We start from the raw sequence: 21,024 nt of genomic DNA on the forward strand, positions 1-21,024 counted from the left end.
GCTAGCATCGCTAACGACATTAGCTAACTCAACTTCGATCTATCCTCTGTATTTGCAAGCTACCTAAACTCATACTGTATCTAAAATAAGGCTTTAGGGATTAGCGAAGGCAGGTCACAGGTAGTTTTTGTTTTTGTTTTCTTTGTTAAGATAGCAGCCTTATGACCAACTGCTATCTGTTGCAGAATTTTCCTCACGTTACTCTTGTCTGTAACCGTCTATATCTAGAAACTGAGCTGCATGGTGCAGGGAACAACTCTGACTGGGTCATTGAGGCACGTGATCAGACTTTAGGTGTATGCGACTCCATGCAGCGCCGAAGCCGGCTGCAGCCTGCAGATTGGAGAAAGAGTTTACCATAGCCCAATACATAAAATGACACATTTTCCGACTTAAGGAGACGTTTATAACTCCTCCCCGACAGCAAGCGGCAACTCTCGCTGGTCGTTTCATGCAGCCACAGCCGATGTCGAACGCACCTATTGGTTTACGGAACGCTAGATTGGCTTTGCAAAAAAAAAATGTTTTCAAATCAAACGCGAATTTGATCGTGGGAAGCCGAAATCGAGATCGTGATTAAAATTTGATTAATCGTGCAGCACTATGATTAGTTCCCACCACAAAATTGTTTGTTTAGTTTTTTTCTTTCGCGTACCTGTGGCAATCCTGACAAAACATGAAAACATCGCACTGCTGTAATTATGAAGATGGAGAAATGGATTATGGATTATATGATTGAAAATTAATCTCTTAATCACCTTTATTACTTTGATATGCTATATTACTGAAAACCAGATGCAAAGCTCTTGACTGATTAGTATTACCACTAAGACATAGAAGAAATAGAGGCCAAATGTGGAAGACAAGATAGAGAGAAGTATGTGTGTAGGCCTTTCCCATGAAGGACTACAAAGCCCAGATATTGAGAACTACAAGCGCCAGACACCAAGGGACAGATGTGTGTCCTTAAACTCAATATCCCTGTGCAGCTGGGCCGCAAGGCCTCACGTGGGCCTGGAAGGGGAGAAAGTTCGGGAAAGTACAGGCAATGCAAATTCTGTGACAATTGACCAACCGGGTATGAAATGCATACATAAATCTGTGACCACATATAATGTACCAATGATAAAATATTACAAAATAATGGAGAGTAAATATATAAGCGAATGTCCGGAGAAAAGTTCCAGTCAGACTCCGGGGTCTACTCATGTTTGTTGGAATCAATCCTTTGTGTTAGATTCTAATAAACACTTTGCATCATACTTTGCTGCCGTTTCCGTGCTGTTTTACATTTTTTGATATTAGTTAAAAACTTAGATTAATATTTCTCCGACACATTCACGACCCGTCATCCATTTCGCATTACATTTTCTTTTTTTAGTTTCTCTGTCGTTATCCTCATCCCTTGCCTCGTTCCTCTTCTCGCCCCCAGAAGTCTGTCCCAACCAGTGTTGATCAAGTTACTTGGAAATAGTAATTATTTACTGATTACTTCTCCAATAAAATATTTAGTTACTTATATAATGATATTATAATAATTACTTTACTTAGTTACTTTTCAAAAACATGATGCACAACCTGAATACGCTATAAAGCAATAGACTTTTCAGCCTAATTATATTATTTCTGCATATTCCATCATAAAAATGTTTATCAAATGAAACTGTCTCTTTGTCAAAACTTTTTTTATTAGTTTCAATCTTTAAGTTTATGCACATTGCTTTGGGGTGGAATTTTTCACTATAGATAACAGTTCTTCCCACGCAGTGTACAGCGGACGCAAATGTTTGTCACTTTTTACAGAGTCAAACTCAAAGTAATGTCGGTACTTCCAAGCATTAAACTGCATGGTCCTGCTCTCTCCCGCAGTCCATACAGGGACATGCACAGGCTATTGTTGCCCGGGCAACAGCCCGTTTGCGCTGATCTGCCACTCTGGAGAGAGAGCCTAAATAAACTGCATCAATACGATAAGCCCATCATTAGTAAAGTTAAATCAAATTAAATTGCGATATCATCCAGTTCTGTGTTAATTTATTTTGCCACCATAACGTCAGCGTTGCGCTCTACCCCCAGTCACATGACATTGTATTCTCACGCCGGTGCACTGCGAGTGTAGCCAGGCTCTGCCCTTCTACAAACTTCCCCTAAATTTTCAATTTGCTTCTGTACGGCGTCTGGGCTTCAGGTATATTGTGGCAACCCTGCCGAATATCCAGAAGTTAAAGCCGGAGCAAGAACAATCTTTGATCCCCACGGGGTACGTTTGATTTTCCAGCTAGCTCCGTTAGTGGTGAAGGAGCTGGCTAAGGCGAATGCTAGTGATTGGATCTCTGGGCAGATCCAATAGTTTTAAACTTCAACAGAGTACCCGCCTTCAACGAAGTTAACACTTCTCTCCAATGGAGCGCAGACTCTGTACAAATGAAATGTACGAGAGTCTGGTTAGGACCAGGCTACTGCGAGTGAAGCTCATTTTTAAGTAATGGATATAATGACAAATGCCCTGTGAATAGTAAAAGAACATATATCCACTTGTGTCTCCAATAATGTGCAGCATCAGCTTGTAACGTTTGACTCACGTTGCGCTACCTTGCCTTATATTGACGTATAATCATGCTATGTTACATGAACCAAAGCAGTAGCAGCAGCAGGCAACGTTATGTACAGTCTTACATTATTGTGAGCTCTGCAAGGGAGGGGGGGGGCATGTCTGTGCACGTCCCATGTTATCTCTTGTTGATCTACACACACACTGACGTTGCACTGCTCATACGTGATTGTCATGAGACACTCACTCAAACAAAATCACAGTTTAGTAACGCAGTCTGCCTGCAAGAAAGTAACAGTAATCTAATGACTGTTTTTGCCAATGTAATCCCTTACTGCCCATCACTGGTCCCAACCACCGCCACATTAAGTTTAATCTTAACTTTTTACTTTACTAGCTAACTCCCTTCTCCTTCAGTCTATGCTCCCTGCTCTGGCTCCATTCTTTCTTCTTCTTCCTTGTGTTTTCGGGTGGATGCTCCATTAGTTTCCACTGTTTCTCACGTTGGTTTCACTGCAAAATGCACGCAGCCAATGGGCGTATGAAACGTCATCACGTAGAATTATGGTACAGTTTTCATGCAAAATGTAGGAAATACTGCCAGGGGGAGAGGCCAAGATGGCACTGATCCATGCAGACATGCTTGATCTTCACGCAATAAGTGATGAAAAAAATAAAATACAGTCTATATCAATAACATCTAACGCTGGTGGCTGATATCAAGTTTTGGGAGAAATTCGTACATATGGACAAACACAAAGCTAAACATCCCTCCGAAAGGTGGACATGGAGAGTAATGGAAATATTACTCCAAACCAGTCTTCTGATTCACAGCCAAAGGATGAGATGATAGCAGATGCATCTGTTACAACTGACACAGAAGATCCAGATTGGCCTTCTTTATATTCTCTTCCAAACACTCCAGCTAAGAGTAAAAAAAGGGAATGTTATGCCTACACACGATACAGATCTGAGCATGGTTTTTGCCGCTTTTCAGTCTCTCTGCAAAGTTTGAGGTAATAGTTCAGATGGTTACATCTGTGGAGACAACTGTGAGACTTACCGAACAAACTATTACTTTTTTGAACGATAAGGTCGAGAAACTGGTTAAAGATGTCGCAAATCACAACGAGAAGATAATGAATGTAGAGAAGAAAACCATTGAAGAAAACCCAAGACTCAAGTCTTCTCACGCTGTGTTTCATGTGTTGCCTAGCAACTCATTACTTTTGATAGAAAGCGGACAATATGGTTCTGCTAAAATGGCTTTAATTTCAACACAAAATAACGACAAGTGATTAAAAGAGTCTAGTCTTCATCCTCACTTTTGATGACAAATCTTTTCAGCATCATCTGGATAGTAAAACTCAGCAGCTGACTCGTCGCTCATTTTGAAGATGACGTCAGAGGGCAATACGGAGCCGTATTGACCGCTGAGGAGGGCAATACGCGTCTGGCATGACTACCCATTAGCCAATCAGAAAGCTCGTACCGTCGTTGCCATATAATAAAATAGTTTATAATACGGGTGGTTGAAATCAAGCATTCTGATTGGTTGAGAGTGAGTCAAGGGGTGTGCTTTATTGAGCATAAAGTACTGTATGCCTTATTACATTAACCTTAAAACGGGAGCGTTCCATATTAGTGCGCACTCAGAATAACTAAAATGTTGCAGAAGAAAAAGACTGTCTACAAGTACTGGTGTGCAGCAATTTATTGGTTAGCAAGCTAGACTAGCAACATTCGGTTCATTTTTTAGCAATAATATTGCACTGTTCCGTGCTATCAGTGCTAACTAGCTGGTCTAGCTACTGAAACGTTGGACGGAAGCTCAGGTCTAGCCATTAGTTGCTAACTAGACATCCACTTATTTAATTTGAGCTTCTTAGCCACGCAATTACATGACCTGGTCTTGGCTTCTTAAAACAACGTTTTCCACGGATGCACAATTAATGGAGATATCCAAATCAACATAAGCTAACCTTAACAACAGCCTAATGTCCGTCTATCGAATCCCAAGTCATTCGTAACTTGTTTACAGCATATGTAGGCTAGCTAGCTACCATATACCCAGTGCCTACGAAACATTTATGATTGATTTAGAAATGTTTAGAGTAGGCCTACTGTTTAAATTAAATATTATTTTATTGAAAGTGTCCCATTGTCGTTGTTATTTTAAAGGCAGCTTTTATAAAATGAGCATTGAATGAATGAGATGGTGCGATATCTTGCTAGGCTAACAAATCTGTGAAGTTCACAGTGCTGTTTGTCCGTTGCATAGCAACAACCACTGTTTACAGGGACTATTTTCTCTCGGCTACTGAAATGCGATACACAATGTTTGTTGTCTATAACTATTTTGTGCTGAAAGGCAGCTTACTATTTATTTACTATTTATAATTTCGCTGGCAACCGTATTATAAAATCAATAAGGTACTCGAGGCAGTACTTTATCGCCAATAAAGTACGTGTTCCAGCACCACAGATACCAGGGATAGTTTTTATCCATATGCCATCAGGATGCTGAACTGTCCTTGAAATATCTTTTTGCACTACAATTCTTTTCTCTTTTTCCTCCCTTTTTCTCCATTCTCCAGTATTTAATTTATTTATTCTCTAAATTGAACGGACATTGAGCACAAAGAATTTCATTACTGATAAATGCTGTTTGTAAGTAAATGATTATAAACTTGAAACTTGATATGGCTTCAAATTTTACAATGAGGAGGCTAACAAGTAACACTAGCAGGAAGTATCATTGCTACGAGTGTTATGCTAGGTTGCTAGGTAACGGAAGCTAGCTAGATTTAGTTAGCATCACAGATATATATAAAGATTATATTATTATGTTTATATATATCTATGGTAGCAATGCTACTTCCTGCTAGTTGTCCACTGAGTGCCGCTCTTCATTCTCAAAGCTGGTCCCGAATTGGAAAAAATAACTCACTCTGGTGGAAGCTTCGGAAAATTTAGAATTCATTATTTAAAAAACGGAGGGTATGGCCATGGATCCCAAAGGCAAAAAGAGAAAGATAACTGAGGAGAACAGAGGATTCAACAGTTCTTGGACCGAATCATTTGCCTTTATTGCCAATGTGGAAGGATTGTCTAACAACAAAAAGAGTAACGTGGAAAGACATTTCCAGGGAAGGCATGCTACATTTGCAGCCGAGTACCCAGTAGGGAGTGACGAGAGAAAAAGCAGCCAATGGCATTCTCAGCTTCAAGGCAGCCGGCTGGAGCCGTCTGCCGGCGCCGCCGGCCCTAGGGGGTCTCGTCCTAAGAGATACAGACATTTCAAGAGATTACTCCTCCTGAGGTTCAATCATAATTTTCAAAAAAATAGTGCAAACAAAATAACGAAAATAGGCATCTGCTTTTGAAAAATGTAATTGAGCCTAAACAACAAAAATGTTGAATGAAATTAGATAACGTGTGCACATGGCTACATTGTTTTTGATTGTTAACTGTAGGATGAATAAGCCCGTCCTAAAAATGTGAATGCATCTTAATAACAAACTCTTGATTAAAAATTATCATCTCAATCTAGCCAAATAAATAAATAAAACTAACTAGATCTCTCAAATGTGTCATATTAGCCAAATTGTTTCATTGTAGTCTTGAATTTAAATTCCTTAATTGTATAGGATGGCAGAGATGTGTAGTTTACAATACTACAGCTGTTTTTTTCATTGTTCTCTGCAATGGAAGTCTATAGATATAGGCTGTTTAATACGCTTGGCCTGAAAATGTGGAGGCACTTGCATTACTCAATAGTTCATTTAATGAAGAGTTGGATCTTAATTGAGCTTAAACTACAAAATATGTTGGGTTATATTTGAACAAAAATATTTTTGTGGGGGTCAATTCATTTTTCAGTTATCTTGAATTTAATTTTCTCAATTGTTGTTTTTGGTTGTGATGGGTATTTGCGATGGTTCATGAACAGAAAGTGCATGATGCAGTGTGGCTAAAATCTTTCTTTTGGTAGGTATGTTTTATCAGTGCACAAGGCTAGCTGCGTTGTTTTTGTTTTCATTGTTTACTGCAATGGGGATGTTCAATGAGCCTGGCATTTTTTGATTAAAGAGTTTCTTGATTTAAGACCTTTGTGTTATTGCTGAGGTCTACCTATTAAATATCCCTTTTAAGCATAAGATTGACCAAGGTGAATTGTCTTAGAAATAAAATACTTTTCTTAATGAAACGCAAAAGTAACGAAGCGCCTTACTCTCAACTGCGAGTAAAGTGTTGGACGTATTTATTCCGTGTTTATTTAGTGTTCTTATTCTTAGATGAAAGTTATTCATTTGGAGAAATTAGTTTTTCTCTTAATGTTAGAGGCCTAAGGAATATTGATAAAAGAAAGCCACTTTTTCTTTTTACGAAACAAAGAGAAGCTCAAATATTTTTTTTGCAGGAAACACATTCTTGTGACACTGATGCAAAGTTTTTGAAACCTCAATGGGGTGATCAGGGCTGCAACTAACGATTATTTTAATAATCGATTAATCTGACGATTCTTTTTTCGATTCATCGATGAATCGGATACAAAATTAAATACTAAAAAATAGCATTCATTTCCAACTTATTATTCAAAAACACAACTGACAGTGCAAATTCACAGTGTAAAAAATCTTCAGAATGTGCACAAACAGGCACACAATTTTGAAAAAGTTATTAATATTAGCATGGATTTAATGCTATTTTCCAAGATGAGCTATTTATTTGAGTTTTGTTTAAAACTATTGACAATTGAAAGGTTGTGGAAGTAGGCCCAACTTTATTAGAATAATCTGGCTATTTTCAAAGATTAGTAATTTTCTATCATTTTATTTGAAACTTCATTGAAAAGGCTGTGGAAGTATACCAGACATTGTTAAGATACTCTGGTGTCTGTTTGAGGTTTTCTATTCCAAAAAATATAATTAAAGTCTTAAAAAAATGGTATGGGTTGTTTTCACCCGGTCCCTAACGCGATGCTGCAAAGTAGCATCTTCCGAAAGTGAGACTAATGTCGCATATGAAAATAACTTCACCTCTGTCAATTAACACACTGTTTCGATGTATTTAGTGTGAAATGCTCCCACACCTTGGATGACTAGGGTCGTACTGATTTCTCTGCCTCCGCCATGTGTTTCAGAACAACGTTACTCAACAACGTCTCTACAATGGCCTTTCCTCTACCTCTGCTCCGCACTCAACTAAACTTTTTTTTATACATAAACATCTCCGCCAAATATTGAGTGGTGTAATAATCGCGCAACACAACAGATCGATAATGAAATTTGTCGCCAACGATTTTAATAATTGATTTTAATTGATTCGTTGTTGCAGCCCTTATATCTGCAAACAAATCTCAGTATGGCAAGAAATGAATTTTATAACAAAACTTAAGAAAGCAAAATAAAAATACAACAATTGGCTTCAAAGAGACTGGGCAGGGTTATTTTAACTAAAGCAGAAGATATACTTTGATATATCTAGCTATCATCGCTATTTGTCCATGACAACACTTGCAAACAAATTAATAGATTATTATTTAACTTTTTCTGGAAAAACAAACAACATCTGAAACAACAGGTTTTATGTGGTAGAAAAGCTGATGTAGGATTTGATATGTTAGACTTTTTTGATGTCAATAATACTTTCAAAACAAAATGGATTAAACAATGTGTTACCTTTCCTGACTCTACCTGGCACTTTATTCCATCTAATATTTTTTAAGTGGTGGGTGGACTAAAATTGTTGTTATCTTGCAACTTTATCCTCCCTAAACGCCCTTAAAAACTGTCCAAATGTCACAAACAAGCTCTCTTGGCATGGAAACTGTTTTGTCCACAACTTTTCCCCACACAAATTAAAGATATGGAATAATGAATTGATTATAGCTAAGAACAAATCGATTTTCCATAAGAATTGGCATGAGAAAGGAATTGACTTTTTTTTAAATATGATATAAGATGGGAATATTTACTCCTATCATGATTTCATGTTGAATCAAAACTTTACGGTAATTCAAAAAGAGTTCAAAGAGTTTCTTACAGTGATGAAAGCAATACCTAAAGGCCGTTATATGGTACTCCGTACTTCACGATTACGGACACATGGGAAGGGCCTGAACATAGATGGAATGCCCTGGAACGCCCTCTCCGTCGTCTCCGGGGCCCTCGGAGAGCTCTCCCGTGCACCGTTGAAATTCCTGTCGATCCGTCATGCCGTGCTGTACAGTGACGGATACCCCTTGGCAGTGATTGGTCCGCTACGACATCATTTCCAAACGACTTCATTTCCGGAATCTCACATTTCTGTACCTAGCGTTTCCTGTTTGTCTGATTTACCAGCCGACATACGGAAATAGGTGACGTGCATCTCTTCGTCAACATCCCTCAGTGGTCGAACAAGAGATACATATTCTGCCGTCATCGGCCTCAATTGATGTAGTGGGCGCACAGACCACCTACGCCTCCGTCTCCTCTTCTGTTGTCTCATAAGTTGCATTAAAAGCACTTCCTCTTCCATGTCAAGCAGCTGCAGCTCCATCGACAGTCTTTGTCTGTTAGCTGCCATCGTTCACTGTGTGTGAGGAAAGCCGGGAGGAGGTACATAAACACTCGACGACGACGCTGACGACTTCGACAGAAAGGCGTTTTCTCTAAGGTCGTCTTCTTGAAAGACGTCTGTGATGAGAACTTCTTGGAGAGAAAGTTTATTGTGAGCTAGTTTATGCTCTACTCTAGCAAATTCAGAAACATGAGTTGGTTGTCTGTGCACTGACTGCCACAGTTTTGTGACCTATAATACATTGTAGTTTTGACTGTACATACAGTTTGTATGGATCTTTTTGTTTCCAATTATATCAGTCTTTTTGTTTATAATTTTCACATTGGATTATACACTTGGTGGTGGAGAAATTAATTCACAAAACCAGAGCCTTGTCTATATCGTATCGTCTCGTCACATGATCAAATAGAGACTTGCCATTGCACAACAACATACACATTACCCAGCAATCATCATTGCTAATCAAAAAAATACCAAAGAAAATAAGAACGTATTCATTTCATGGAATCGTTTTTTAATAGTTTCTATAGTGTATAAGGTAAGCATATCATTTTGTTATAGAGTGCTACTATTTTCCCCACAAATAATATCTACCATGATATAGATAAGTTTGCTCTTTCAGGTGGTTGTATAGCATTAGACACAGTCTTTAATATAATATTATGTGACTGCACCTGCTGCACTCATCGTCTGTCTAGTGACAGCTGGTAGGAGGGTCACACGTGTGATGAGAGGTGGGAGATAAACAACGACGATTTCTAACTTACAAAGACGCAACAAAGCAACATGTTTTCGACAAAAAAACGCTTCTCCACCTACTGTTCTGGCGGTGAATTGTTTTCAGCACCCCCAGCCTTTGGAGAACCATAAAAGGCAACAGAAATGCTAATTAATCCGTCCTATCCGGCGGCCTGCCATCCGTAACGGAGTCTGAGTACCATACTGGCACCTTAAGGGTCTTGTTCATTTGATGAAGTGTCATTTATCATTTGGAGAGGTTATAAAGACAGAACCAACATTCAAAGTCGGTGACAAGAGCATTTATAATCCAAAATGTAATAATAAATGATAAGTATTTTCTCCTCAAAGAAACGAGTCACCCCTAGGGGTAAGTTCTTTTGGAATTAATTGATGGAAAATATAAATTGGAAAAAAGCATTGCATTTACAATATACATTCTGTATCCCTAACAAAGTTAGCAATGTGCATTTAATTCTACACTACATCTACCCTAAAAATGAATATGTATAGGGGGTCAGATGACTGAGCGGTTAGGGAATCAAGCTATTAATCAGAAGGTTTCCGGTTTGATTTCCGGCCTTGCAAAATGACGTTGTGTCTTGGGAAAGGCACTCTACTTGCCTCTGGGGAATGTCCCTGTACTTACTGTAAGTCGCTCTAGATAAGAGTGTCTGCTAAATAACTAAATTTAAATGTATTGAAATTTGGCAATAATAAGTTAACTTAACGTAAAACTGATAGTCTATTGATCATCTTTTTTTATATGCCCTCTTATTGGTAAATTTTGTGTTGACTTGTCAAATGTCTTTAACTCCAAATTTAAATCAGATATTGTATTGACAATACATGATGTTATTTGTAATTTTTCTCATTGCAATTCAGATGTTGAATACATAGGGAATGTTTCTATTTTATTAGCTAAATTCTTTATACATAAATGCAAATTCTCCTCTATAGTGCCTAAATTTGCCAATTTTCTAAATGACGTCAATTACCTCATTAAAACACTCAAATCTATGCATAATGAAAAAAGTGTCAAACTGGTAGAATTAAATGTAAAGTTTTGTTAATTATAGTATAACATGTGTTGCCTCTTTACTTTTTAGATGCTGACAACATTTTTGTAGTTATTTTCTTTATAGTTGTATATTATTTAAATTGATCTTGAAGATGTTTCTCATCTCATGTTCATTGCTAAACTGTCATTGTATTAGTTCACATTTTTGCAAAAAAAATTAAAAGTACTACCAGAGGGAAAAATCACAGAGAACAGAGCCTTATGTATCATGCATGTAATGCTCCATGCATCACCGGACAAATTGGCTTGTAAGTTTTTACTAACACCCGCCAAAATTAATTTAACCCCCATTTGGCAGGTTGGCGGGTGTTCATTTAGAACCCTGCTGACAGCACTACACAATGAGGGTTTTTATTCTATACAAGTACGATATTGACACATTTAACTCGGATGATACTCGTGCTAGTAAAAAGTACACTATCCATACCGGATACTTGTTTCAGCCAAGTACTCGGCTCAACCCTATAAACTAACCTGTGAGATGTGCGACTGGGGTTTTTCCCCATCTGCGTCCACCTCACTTTTGTCTGCCAGTAGACCTTGCACCTGGTACTCGAGGACATAGCTATCAATAAAGCGCTCCAGCTCCTCAATCTCCTGCGATCGCGTGCTGCCTGCCTCAGAAGACGCCGATGCCACAGACGAGTTCTCCATGACAAGGGAAAGAGGGGCGGGACCTGCAAAGGAGGAGAAAGAGATGAACATTACAGAGATTTTGATAAAAACACTGTGACACACACTGTCAAGTGAGAACTGTGTTTGCATTTTGCATTCCTTGATGTCTCTGAGTAGCAGGGCTGGACTGGCCATCTGGCATACCGGGCATTTGGGTCCGTTGTTGTACTGGTGTTATAAAAAATCAGGACACATTTTTTCAGCTATATTCTAGCCAAGTATTTGAGCATGTTGTTCCCCATTGTAGTCTACAAATGCATTCCCAATCTTCTTCAGATATTGGAAGACCACCTTCCTTTTCCCATTTCTCCTGAATATATAGGGTGGTATGGTGTTATAATCTAGACACAACCTTCTAGCATATTGATGAATCGTTTGCACCTTGGAAAACTTCCAAAATACCTGTCTTTTGCCCTTCTATTGCTCTGGCTATATTTTCCTGGAGATACCTATAGAAATCTTGGCGTTGTAGTCCATGCTCTTGTTGCAACAATTCAAAGGTATTAAGTGTTCCTGTAATTACAAAAGTGTAGTAAGTAGTCAGGCCCCCTTTGATCCAAGTCTTAAAGGGGCAATTGACTGCAAAACCGATTTTACCTTGTCATAGTTGAATAACGACAGTTCGGTGGGTAAAATTAACATACCGTGAATATCAAAGTCCATTGACACCTCTTTCCTATTCAAATCTCAAAAAGAAAAAATGTGGCTGTAAAACACTAGCTTTTCAACAAAGCTACGGGTTGTACGTAGGACGGGGGACCGCCCTTTTTGGCTCTGGTCTGTATCTTTGTCACGCCCCAGAATTTACATCCAGACCAGCCCGAGGTAGTCTATCTCAGATACTAGTTTTGCTGCGCGCTGCTCTGTGTAGGCTACTTATAAGGAATTACAAAGAAGAACGTTTTGAATTATAACAAGGATATTGAAAATGGACCACGGTCGTAAATGCTGTGTTCCAGGCTGTATAGGGAAGGCTAACACTCAGTCTTCCCAAGGAGCCAAACATTCAACAGGCATGGCTGCTGTTGTCTATGAGAAGATCCCGGCGAAGTTCGACACTCAATCATTCATTTGCTCTGAACATTTCACCCAAGACAGTTTTGACAACCTTGGACAATTGCAAGCAGGATTTGCTAGGAAGCTGAACCTGGAAAGAGGTGCCGTTCCGACCGTATGCTCATTGCAACCGCAAGCTATAAGGACAGTATGATGTTGTGCTAACAGTTATTAGCAATGCTAACGTTTCCTGTATATAGCATACCAGGTAGAATGGTAAATAAGTTTCTACACACATCAAATGACTCTAGCTAGACTAGCTGTAGTCGGCATTAGAAGGGAAGCTTCCGAAAAATAGCCAGAAAACCAACAGCAGTCTGGCTTATTGCAAACGCCTGTCTAGATAATCTATTTGAAAGAACTGGAGAAAGGCAGGTGCTTGATACAGGATACGTTACCATTGCTAGTAACTGTTACTAGTAACACCTAGACTGTAGGCATGTAAACAAGTTTGCTAACGCAAGAGCATAGGTAGAATGTGTGATAATTTAGCCTAGTTTATTGGCAATGGGGCTAACGTTGATTCATGTTCCTGACTGTGTTTCATTCAAATAAATAACCTGTGTAATGTAAATCTACAATTCACGATGCATGTTTGTCCATATCTTTGTCATGTTATTTTTCAGCAAATTATTTAGAGCTAGCTAGCTAGCTAACTGAAGCCGAGTAGAATCAGATATGGTTTGTTTGCTAAGCTGTAGCCTAACGTTCTACCCACCCAAGTCAATCCAGTTTGCTTCAACAACAGAAGTGGAAACAAGTAATGTTATCATTTCAAATGATATATAGTCAATCTGTTGAAAATAGTGTTGTGTAGACACAATAGATTTATTTGCACGTTTTTATTTCAAGTCTCCAACTTAGGTGTTTCAGCGAGTGCTGCTGTTGGCCGTATTGCGTTTTTGCCTCCCAGCTTCACTCGTTGAAAACCAACCAGCTTATCTAAATATCAATGAGCACACCAAAAAAGGAGAAAAGCTAGTGTTTTTTCCTGGGAACATTTCAGAGGATCTGTCAGTGGGCATAGAACAGCACCCGGGCCATTTTCAACCCAACCAATGTTACATACCCTATTCGGAGAAGGAATGGGTATCGTTAATTTTTATCGATACCATTTTTGAGACTGCTTAACGATTCGAGTCTTTATCGATACCACTATCGATACTTTTCTATTTCTTAAGTAAAACAGATGTAAAATAGAACAAGGGGAACGTGTTGCTCTCAGGAGGAGGCTGGCTAAAAGGAGCAAATAGGCACAATGGATCCTGACTGGCTATATCTAAATCTGTCCACAACCTGGATAAGTAACTGGACTGTGATTGGTTGGTTGACGAAGTGACATTGTCAAGCTCATCGACTTAATGAAAAGTTGAAAACGTTTCAACAAAAGGCACCTGATATAGCTAAACGACCAGCTAACCAAACCCAAACCTTCCTTATCTTATCCCTATTTTCTTCTGTCTCTGTTTTTGTTAAACACAATGTTTAAGCATCCCACAGAGCCATGCTTGCGGTGGCTATGTTTAGAATGATTAACAGTGAGGGGGGAGGCTTGTCTATACTCACACACTGTGCTCGTAACTAATTTTTGCAATTCGCGCACACATCAAATTTTAGGGGCATATGCAAATGAAATTGTTGCACTGTTGAGCCCTGAATTGGCTTATTATTGTCAACGACGGAGACTCGCTATGAAGTTGTGGTGCGCTCACCAGAGTATTGTCCTGCAAAGGCAGCTGGAGTTTGCACCGTTGCGACTCGGAGACAGTCAAAGTACTGCTTTTTATCTTTATCTGATGCACAACGTTGAGGTGCTTTTTCAGTCCAGACTATTAGGAGAGAAGTCAAAGCACACCGTCGTAATATTTTTTGAGTATGTTCCAAATCACAGTTTTATTGTCTTATGCCATGTTTTCAAAGTGGTATTAATCCAAGGGTTGTTATTGAGGTGTGCTTGCCTTCAGCGAGCACAAACCATTGTTATCTCACATATATATTATTATTTATTGTTTCTTTTCGCCCCCCTAAGGCTCAGTCAATATTTGGACTACACTGACAACGGCTGTGTCAAAATATTTGTCTTGGTCTCGATTGCGTTGGTTGTATTCGGATTTACGTTCCGTTACACAGTTTAGGAGGTTACAAAGTTTTTGTGGGGACAAAGTGCCTTTTGTCGACGAAGGGTAACCTGTGCTAGCTACGTCACCACGTCAACACACGTTAGCAACGACGCATGGATACAATGTGATGGAGACTTTCTAGCTCGCAAATTGGAGCTTGGATTACGAGTGAAAAATACCACCCCCAAAAATCACAACCATTTGGCTTGTAGAGAAAGCAATTTCGGGTGGAACTGCAATCTTGCATTTTTGATTTAGGTTGTGACAGTCTTTGAAATTTGAGCGAGTGCAGGTCGCCCGTGAGACCGCCTCGTCTTTTAGGCGGCAGCCATGCTTGAAAGCGTCATAGTTGTATTTTTTGTAGCTAATTTTATAGTTCAATTTTACACTAAAAAACTGAGAGGGAAATGTTATGACGATATGACTATTGTGAAAACAGCCAGGTGGTGAGATTTTAATATAGATTGCTGTAAAAACATTGATTTGTTTGCTACGTGAGAGCCTGTCAGCCTCCATTGACAATTGTGGCAGCAACAACAGTGTTGTCAACTCAGTCAACTGTCGATCTGCGTCTGGTGAGTATTTTCTTAATTTTGTACCAGGGTCAATTCTACATCTAACTGGACATCAGTGTTTTAAAGATATGGCAATTGCGAAGACAGCCAGCGGGTCAGCATAGTTTGTAATTTGTGTCAAACTTGTAATTTGAGTGAGACTGCATCTTGTTTTGACGTTAGCCACAGAGTCACAGACTCGGCTAGCCCACTGGCAGTGTAGTAGGCTACAGTACTTTCTAAAACTGGTTGTTCCCATCCTTGATTGTGATTGGCTATATCGCATTCCACGCCGTTGTAAAATCCAGCATAACCTCACAGGTTGTCCTCATAACATTCTTTACCATTCCATATTACTGCGCATCGAATATTTCAAATTGAAAAAGACGGCAAAGATGTCCATCTGGCTGTTGCGTGGCAACGATTTATGTAGGAACTATACTTTGTAGTAGCGGAAGATTGACGGTTTATTATTAAACTATTGTGTTTCTAATTGTTTTTATTGATGAAACCATATCAAATATTTGTAGTAACAGTTTTAGAAAAGCAATAAGCGAGGGGTTAAGATGGCGTCGTAGAGGAAGCACGTAGTTCCAGGTGGCTCCGGTGATACTTTTCAGTTATCCGATTACTTTACACATTTGCGTTGCATAATTGTCATTTTTGGCGGTGGGAGTAACTCTGTAATGAGTTTGGACAACTATTTCTTTAAAAAAAACGACCAGATGACCAGATCCAGGCCGAAAAAGAAGCTCACGGAGCAGAGCGGGGAAGCTAACGCCGTGGAAATGGCCGAGGGTGAAGATACTAGCTGCAGCAGCACTGACACAGATATTTTCCAAGCAATGGATAAACTATCTGAAAACATCACCAAAGTCATCGACGCTAAAATAAACACGGTACTTGCGGCTATAAAAGACCAAACAACCCAAATTCAGGCTCTGGGAACCCGAGTCGGCGAAGCGGAAGATAGAATTGCTGGCATAGAAACCACAACGGAGTCGTTGCAGGCCAAAGTCAAAAGTCTGGAAAAACAAGTGAGCGGCATGTTGGAGCACATTGATGACTTGGATAATCGTGGGCGCAGATGTAATATTCGGGTTGTGGGACTGGCTGAAGGTACGGAGGGAGCTGATCCTGTGCGTTACATGGAAAAGTGGATACCTGATTATCTTAAACTGACATCCAAAGGAGGACGGGTTAAACTGGACCGCGTGCACCGCTCCCTGGCGCCCAAGCCCGGCCCCAACCAAAGACCGAGGCCCATAATTCTAAAGTTCCACAACTTCAGCGACAAGCAACAAGTCATGAATGCGGCCCGCCGTCTCGGAGTGGACCCGGACCAGCCCGCGCGCACTGGACCACGCATCTCTTTCTTCAACGACTACTCGGCAGCAGTGGTCAGGAAGCGCAAGGCATTTGATTCTGTGAAAGAGCGATTGAAGAAGATGGGAATCATCTACGCATTGATCTACCCCCGCCACGCTGAAGTGGACGGTCAACGGGACGGAGAAGAGGTTTGACACACCGGAGGCTGCTGCCGCGTTTGTTGACTCACTCGGTTAAGATGACAGGCTCCTCAACATTCTGACGGAAAAGTGCTCTCTTTCCCCGTCCTACGCTCTGATTATTGGACTGATATAACAGTATGTAAGTACTCATGTGGCCATGTTTTCGATATTTTTTTTTAATTTTATTTCTTTATAACGCACAATGTGGACTAAAGTTACATCACTGTGTGAGGAGTGGGACTTGCGTTTATTCTATGGTTAGGCGCGAGATTGCGCAAGGTGGAGCCGTCGGCTTTTGGCAAAAGAAGGATTGTTATTCCCTGCATGTTTAGTAGGGATTTCCCCCTTTCTTTATGGGGTTTGTTCTGTATGTGTTGTGTGTTTGTACCGTTTCTATGCAGCTCAGTCTTTTTTTATTTTTCAGTTATTTAAAGGGAGTGTGCCAAGGTATTACAATAGGGATTTGAAGTAATGGCAAATAAACTACGGGTTTGCACCTGGAATATACGAGGGATTCATAATCCCATAAAACGTAGAAAAGTACTTACCTTCTTAAAAAGGGAAAATATAGATATTGCACTGGTGCAAGAAACCCACCTTGATGACACAGAGCATTTAAAATTACAGGGTATCAGGGTAACAGGGTATGTTTGGACAAGTATATTTTTCGTCTTTTACAACCAGAAGCAGGGGTGTTGCTATACTTATTAGACGTACTTTGCCCTTTAAAATGGTGAAATGCCTCAAAGATAAAAATGGTTGTTATGTTATAATTAAAGGTAGTTTACAAGGACAAGAGATTTTAATAATGAATGTTTATTATCCACCTGCTCACCCATTAGACTTTATCACTAAAGTGTTTGTGGACCTTGCAGAAATGAGAGCCGATACAGTAATTGTGGGTGGTGATTTTAATTGTATGTTAAATCCACTCATAGATAGGTTTCCTCATAGTGCTAAGGCTCCTTCTCCCCAAGCAAAAGCTCTCACTGCAATTTGTAACGATCTTGGATTTGATGATGTCTGGAGAAGTCTCCACCCTGCTAACAAAGAATATACTTTCTTTTCTGCACCTCATGGTTGTCAGACCAGAATTGACTATTTTTTTCTGCCAAGAGTTCAATTGCAGTTAGTTTTAACTTGTTACATAGGTAATATTGTTATATCTGATCATGCAAGTGTGGTTATGGATATAAAACTTCCAGTTTCGTCATATCAGTCTCGACAATGGCGACTTAACACTGTTATTCTTAAAGATAATACTTTTACATCCCACTTTTCCACTGAATTTAAAGCTTTTCTTTCTATTAATTCACAATCAACAGATAATCCCTCACTTTTATGGGAAACCTGCAAAGCATATGCAAGAGGTTTGATCATATCATTTTCTGCCACTAAGAGGCGCCAAAACTTAGAGAAGCAAAAATCTGTAGAGGCTAAATTATCAGTTAAAGAAAAAGCTTATATCAGTTCACCAACTCCTATTTTGTGGAAAGAAATATCTGCTCATAGATCAGCTATAAACTGTCACCTAACAAAAGAGGCAGAAAAAAACATTAGATATACCAAACAGAGGTTGTATGAGCACGGTGACAAACCAGGGAAGTGTCTTGCATATCTTGCTAAAAAAAGAGTAGAATCCCAGTCTATAGCAGCAATTATGAAGGACAATGGCATTAGAGTGTATGAAAATAAATTGATAAATGACTGCTTTAAGGAATACTATACAAATGTATACGCCTCAGAACAGACAAATGATGCACCTCAACTAATGGTAGGGATGGGCGTGGTTAATCGAATATCCGGATATCCTAAAGTAAGTTAGTATTCGAATACTTTTTTAGAATACTTATGAGCGTAGTTTGATTTAAAAAAATGTTTTATTGAAAAACCGTCGCGTCGTGTTGTGAATTCTAATAGTTGTGACGTTAGAAAATGATGAAAACCATCAAAAAAGGTAGGCTACGCCTGTGATCTGCTGCGAGTCTCCTTTCATTTCATTTGGCGCTACAAGAAGCATAGTGTCCTGGCTAAGCAGTACCTCGCAGCAACCTCAGTTCCTGCAGTCTTTTCTACGCCGGCCTGCTCGTAAATCGACTCCGTACTCGCCTCTCCCCTGAGCATGTTTACATGCTAATTCTCCTGAATAAAAATGCGTATGGCTAATGCAGTTGTGGCTTATTTATTTTCTTACCAGTAGCCATGTAGAGCTAGCGTAATCGGCTGTTTATGTTTGCATTGTGTGGTGGCGCACCGTATCCTATAGGATTCCGGTTCCAAGTTAATATCCAAGTTAATATGCAATATTTCTCCTTGTGTCTTTCGTTTTTATGGAGGATAGCCTACCCAATGTGTTTAATTTAGTCCAATGTAGCCTACCTTTTATTTCACATAATAATAGGCTAATTGCTTTTCCGCCAAATTAAGAGCCTAAGTCTGAAGACGCAGCGTTTTTTCAAGTTCATTGTCTTTTCGTCATGTTAATAAATTGATCTTTCATTTGTTTTCTTTATTCAACCCTTATTTAATCTAATAGTTTAACAGTCCCAATTATTGCCAGAATGTGTGGTGGTTCATGTGTTTACTGCATGCTTTGCGTCACGTCAGGCTAATTACATAATGGAACCACATTAACAAAATATATTATCCGGATATTCGAAAATAATTTCGGATACTATTCGAATAGTGAAATCAGTTCAAATCTCCATCCCTAACTAATGGAAGGCTTTTTTACACAGATCGATCTCCCAACAATATCAGAAGAACAAAAATGTTTACTAGATGGTCCAATCACTAGAGATGAAGTACTGAATGCTATTAAAAACCTCCAGAGTGGGAAATCACCAGGGCCCGACGGGTTCGGTTCCGAATATTATAAGGAGTTTAAAGACCTGCTTATAGGACCACTACTTCAAATGTTTAATGATTCGTTTTCAAATACAGAATTACCACAAACTCTTAAGGAGGCTAACATATCACTTTTATTGAAAAAGGGGAAGTGTCCTGAGTCCTGCTCCTCCTATAGACCCATAGCCCTCTTGAATGTAGATCGAAAGTTGCTTTCTAAAATACTAGCCACTCGTCTAGAGGATATTTTGCCCACCCTAATTAAAGAAGACCAAACTGGTTTTATAAAAGGCAGGAATTCCACTGATAATATTAGACGTCTTTTCAATGTTATCCAGGCCTTTGAACAAAAATCCATGACCGGTCTTGTGCTTTCTCTGGACGCGGAGAAAGCATTTGACCGAGTTGAATGGTCATTCTTATTTTACACATTAGAACAATTTGGACTTGGTAGTAATTTTATAAAATGGGTTAGAATTCTATACAGTGACCCTCAAACTGCAGTTTTAACTAATGGGTTAAGATCTAAATGCTTTCCTACACATAGAGGTACAAGACAGGGTTGTCCCTTGTCTCCTCTCCTGTTTGCCCTGGCCATAGAGCCTCTGGCTGTGGCCATTAGAATGGATCCCTCTATATATGGCTTACAGGTTGGGGAAATATGTCATAAAATAACTCTGTATGCTGATGACGTCCTTGTGTTTTTATGTCACCCTGAGACCTCAGTTCCGGCCCTTCTTAAGATGATTAACGTATTTAGTAAATTTTCTGGATATAAGATTAATTTAAACAAATCAGAGGCTATGCCCTTAGGGAATCTTAAAACAATACCTAATACTATACCACTCTTTCCTTTCAAATGGTCACCCTCTGGTTTTGTCTATTTAGGTATTTTTATCACCCCATCATTTGGTCAGATGTACAAATCCAACTTTGTACCATTATTTGGGAAAATAAAACAAGATCTAGAACGTTGGAACTCACTCCCTGTTTCTTGGTTAGGAAGAATAGCTCTGATTAAAATGAATGTGTTACCCAGATTACTTTATCCCGTTCAAATGATTCCTATACTGTTTTCGAATAGGGCCTTAAAAGATTTGAATAGCTGGCTCAGTTCATTTATTTGGAGTAAACGCAGACCTAGGTTAAAAATGGCAGTTTTGCAGCTGCCAAGTTCCATGGGTGGCCTTGATTTGCCAAACTTTAAAATATATCAGCTTAGTGCTCATTTGAGGTTTATATCTGAGTGGTTAAAGAATTCGACATCTTCTATCTGGCTAGACATTGAATCATCTTTGTCAAAATGTAAATTACAAGATTTGTT

General features: G+C 39.2%; 1 protein-coding gene across 6 annotated transcripts in view; it reads right to left on the reverse strand.

Moving 5' to 3' along the window:
• Positions 1 to 21,024, reverse strand: part of ctif (CBP80/20-dependent translation initiation factor) — a 170,792-nt gene that overhangs the window by 126,224 nt on the left and 23,544 nt on the right. For all 6 annotated transcript variants that reach the window (XM_084693260.1, XM_084693259.1, XM_084693258.1 and 3 more), the window contains exon 2: positions 11,412 to 11,614. In XM_084693260.1, coding sequence (XP_084549386.1) covers positions 11,412 to 11,591 — 180 coding nt within the window. In that variant the 5' untranslated portion in view covers positions 11,592 to 11,614. The remainder of the gene's footprint in view (positions 1 to 11,411; positions 11,615 to 21,024) is intronic.

Source organism: Hypomesus nipponensis, chromosome 27, assembly GCF_054491055.1.
Source record: "Hypomesus nipponensis isolate SF chromosome 27, ASM5449105v1, whole genome shotgun sequence".
NCBI lineage: Eukaryota > Metazoa > Chordata > Actinopteri > Osmeriformes > Osmeridae > Hypomesus > Hypomesus nipponensis.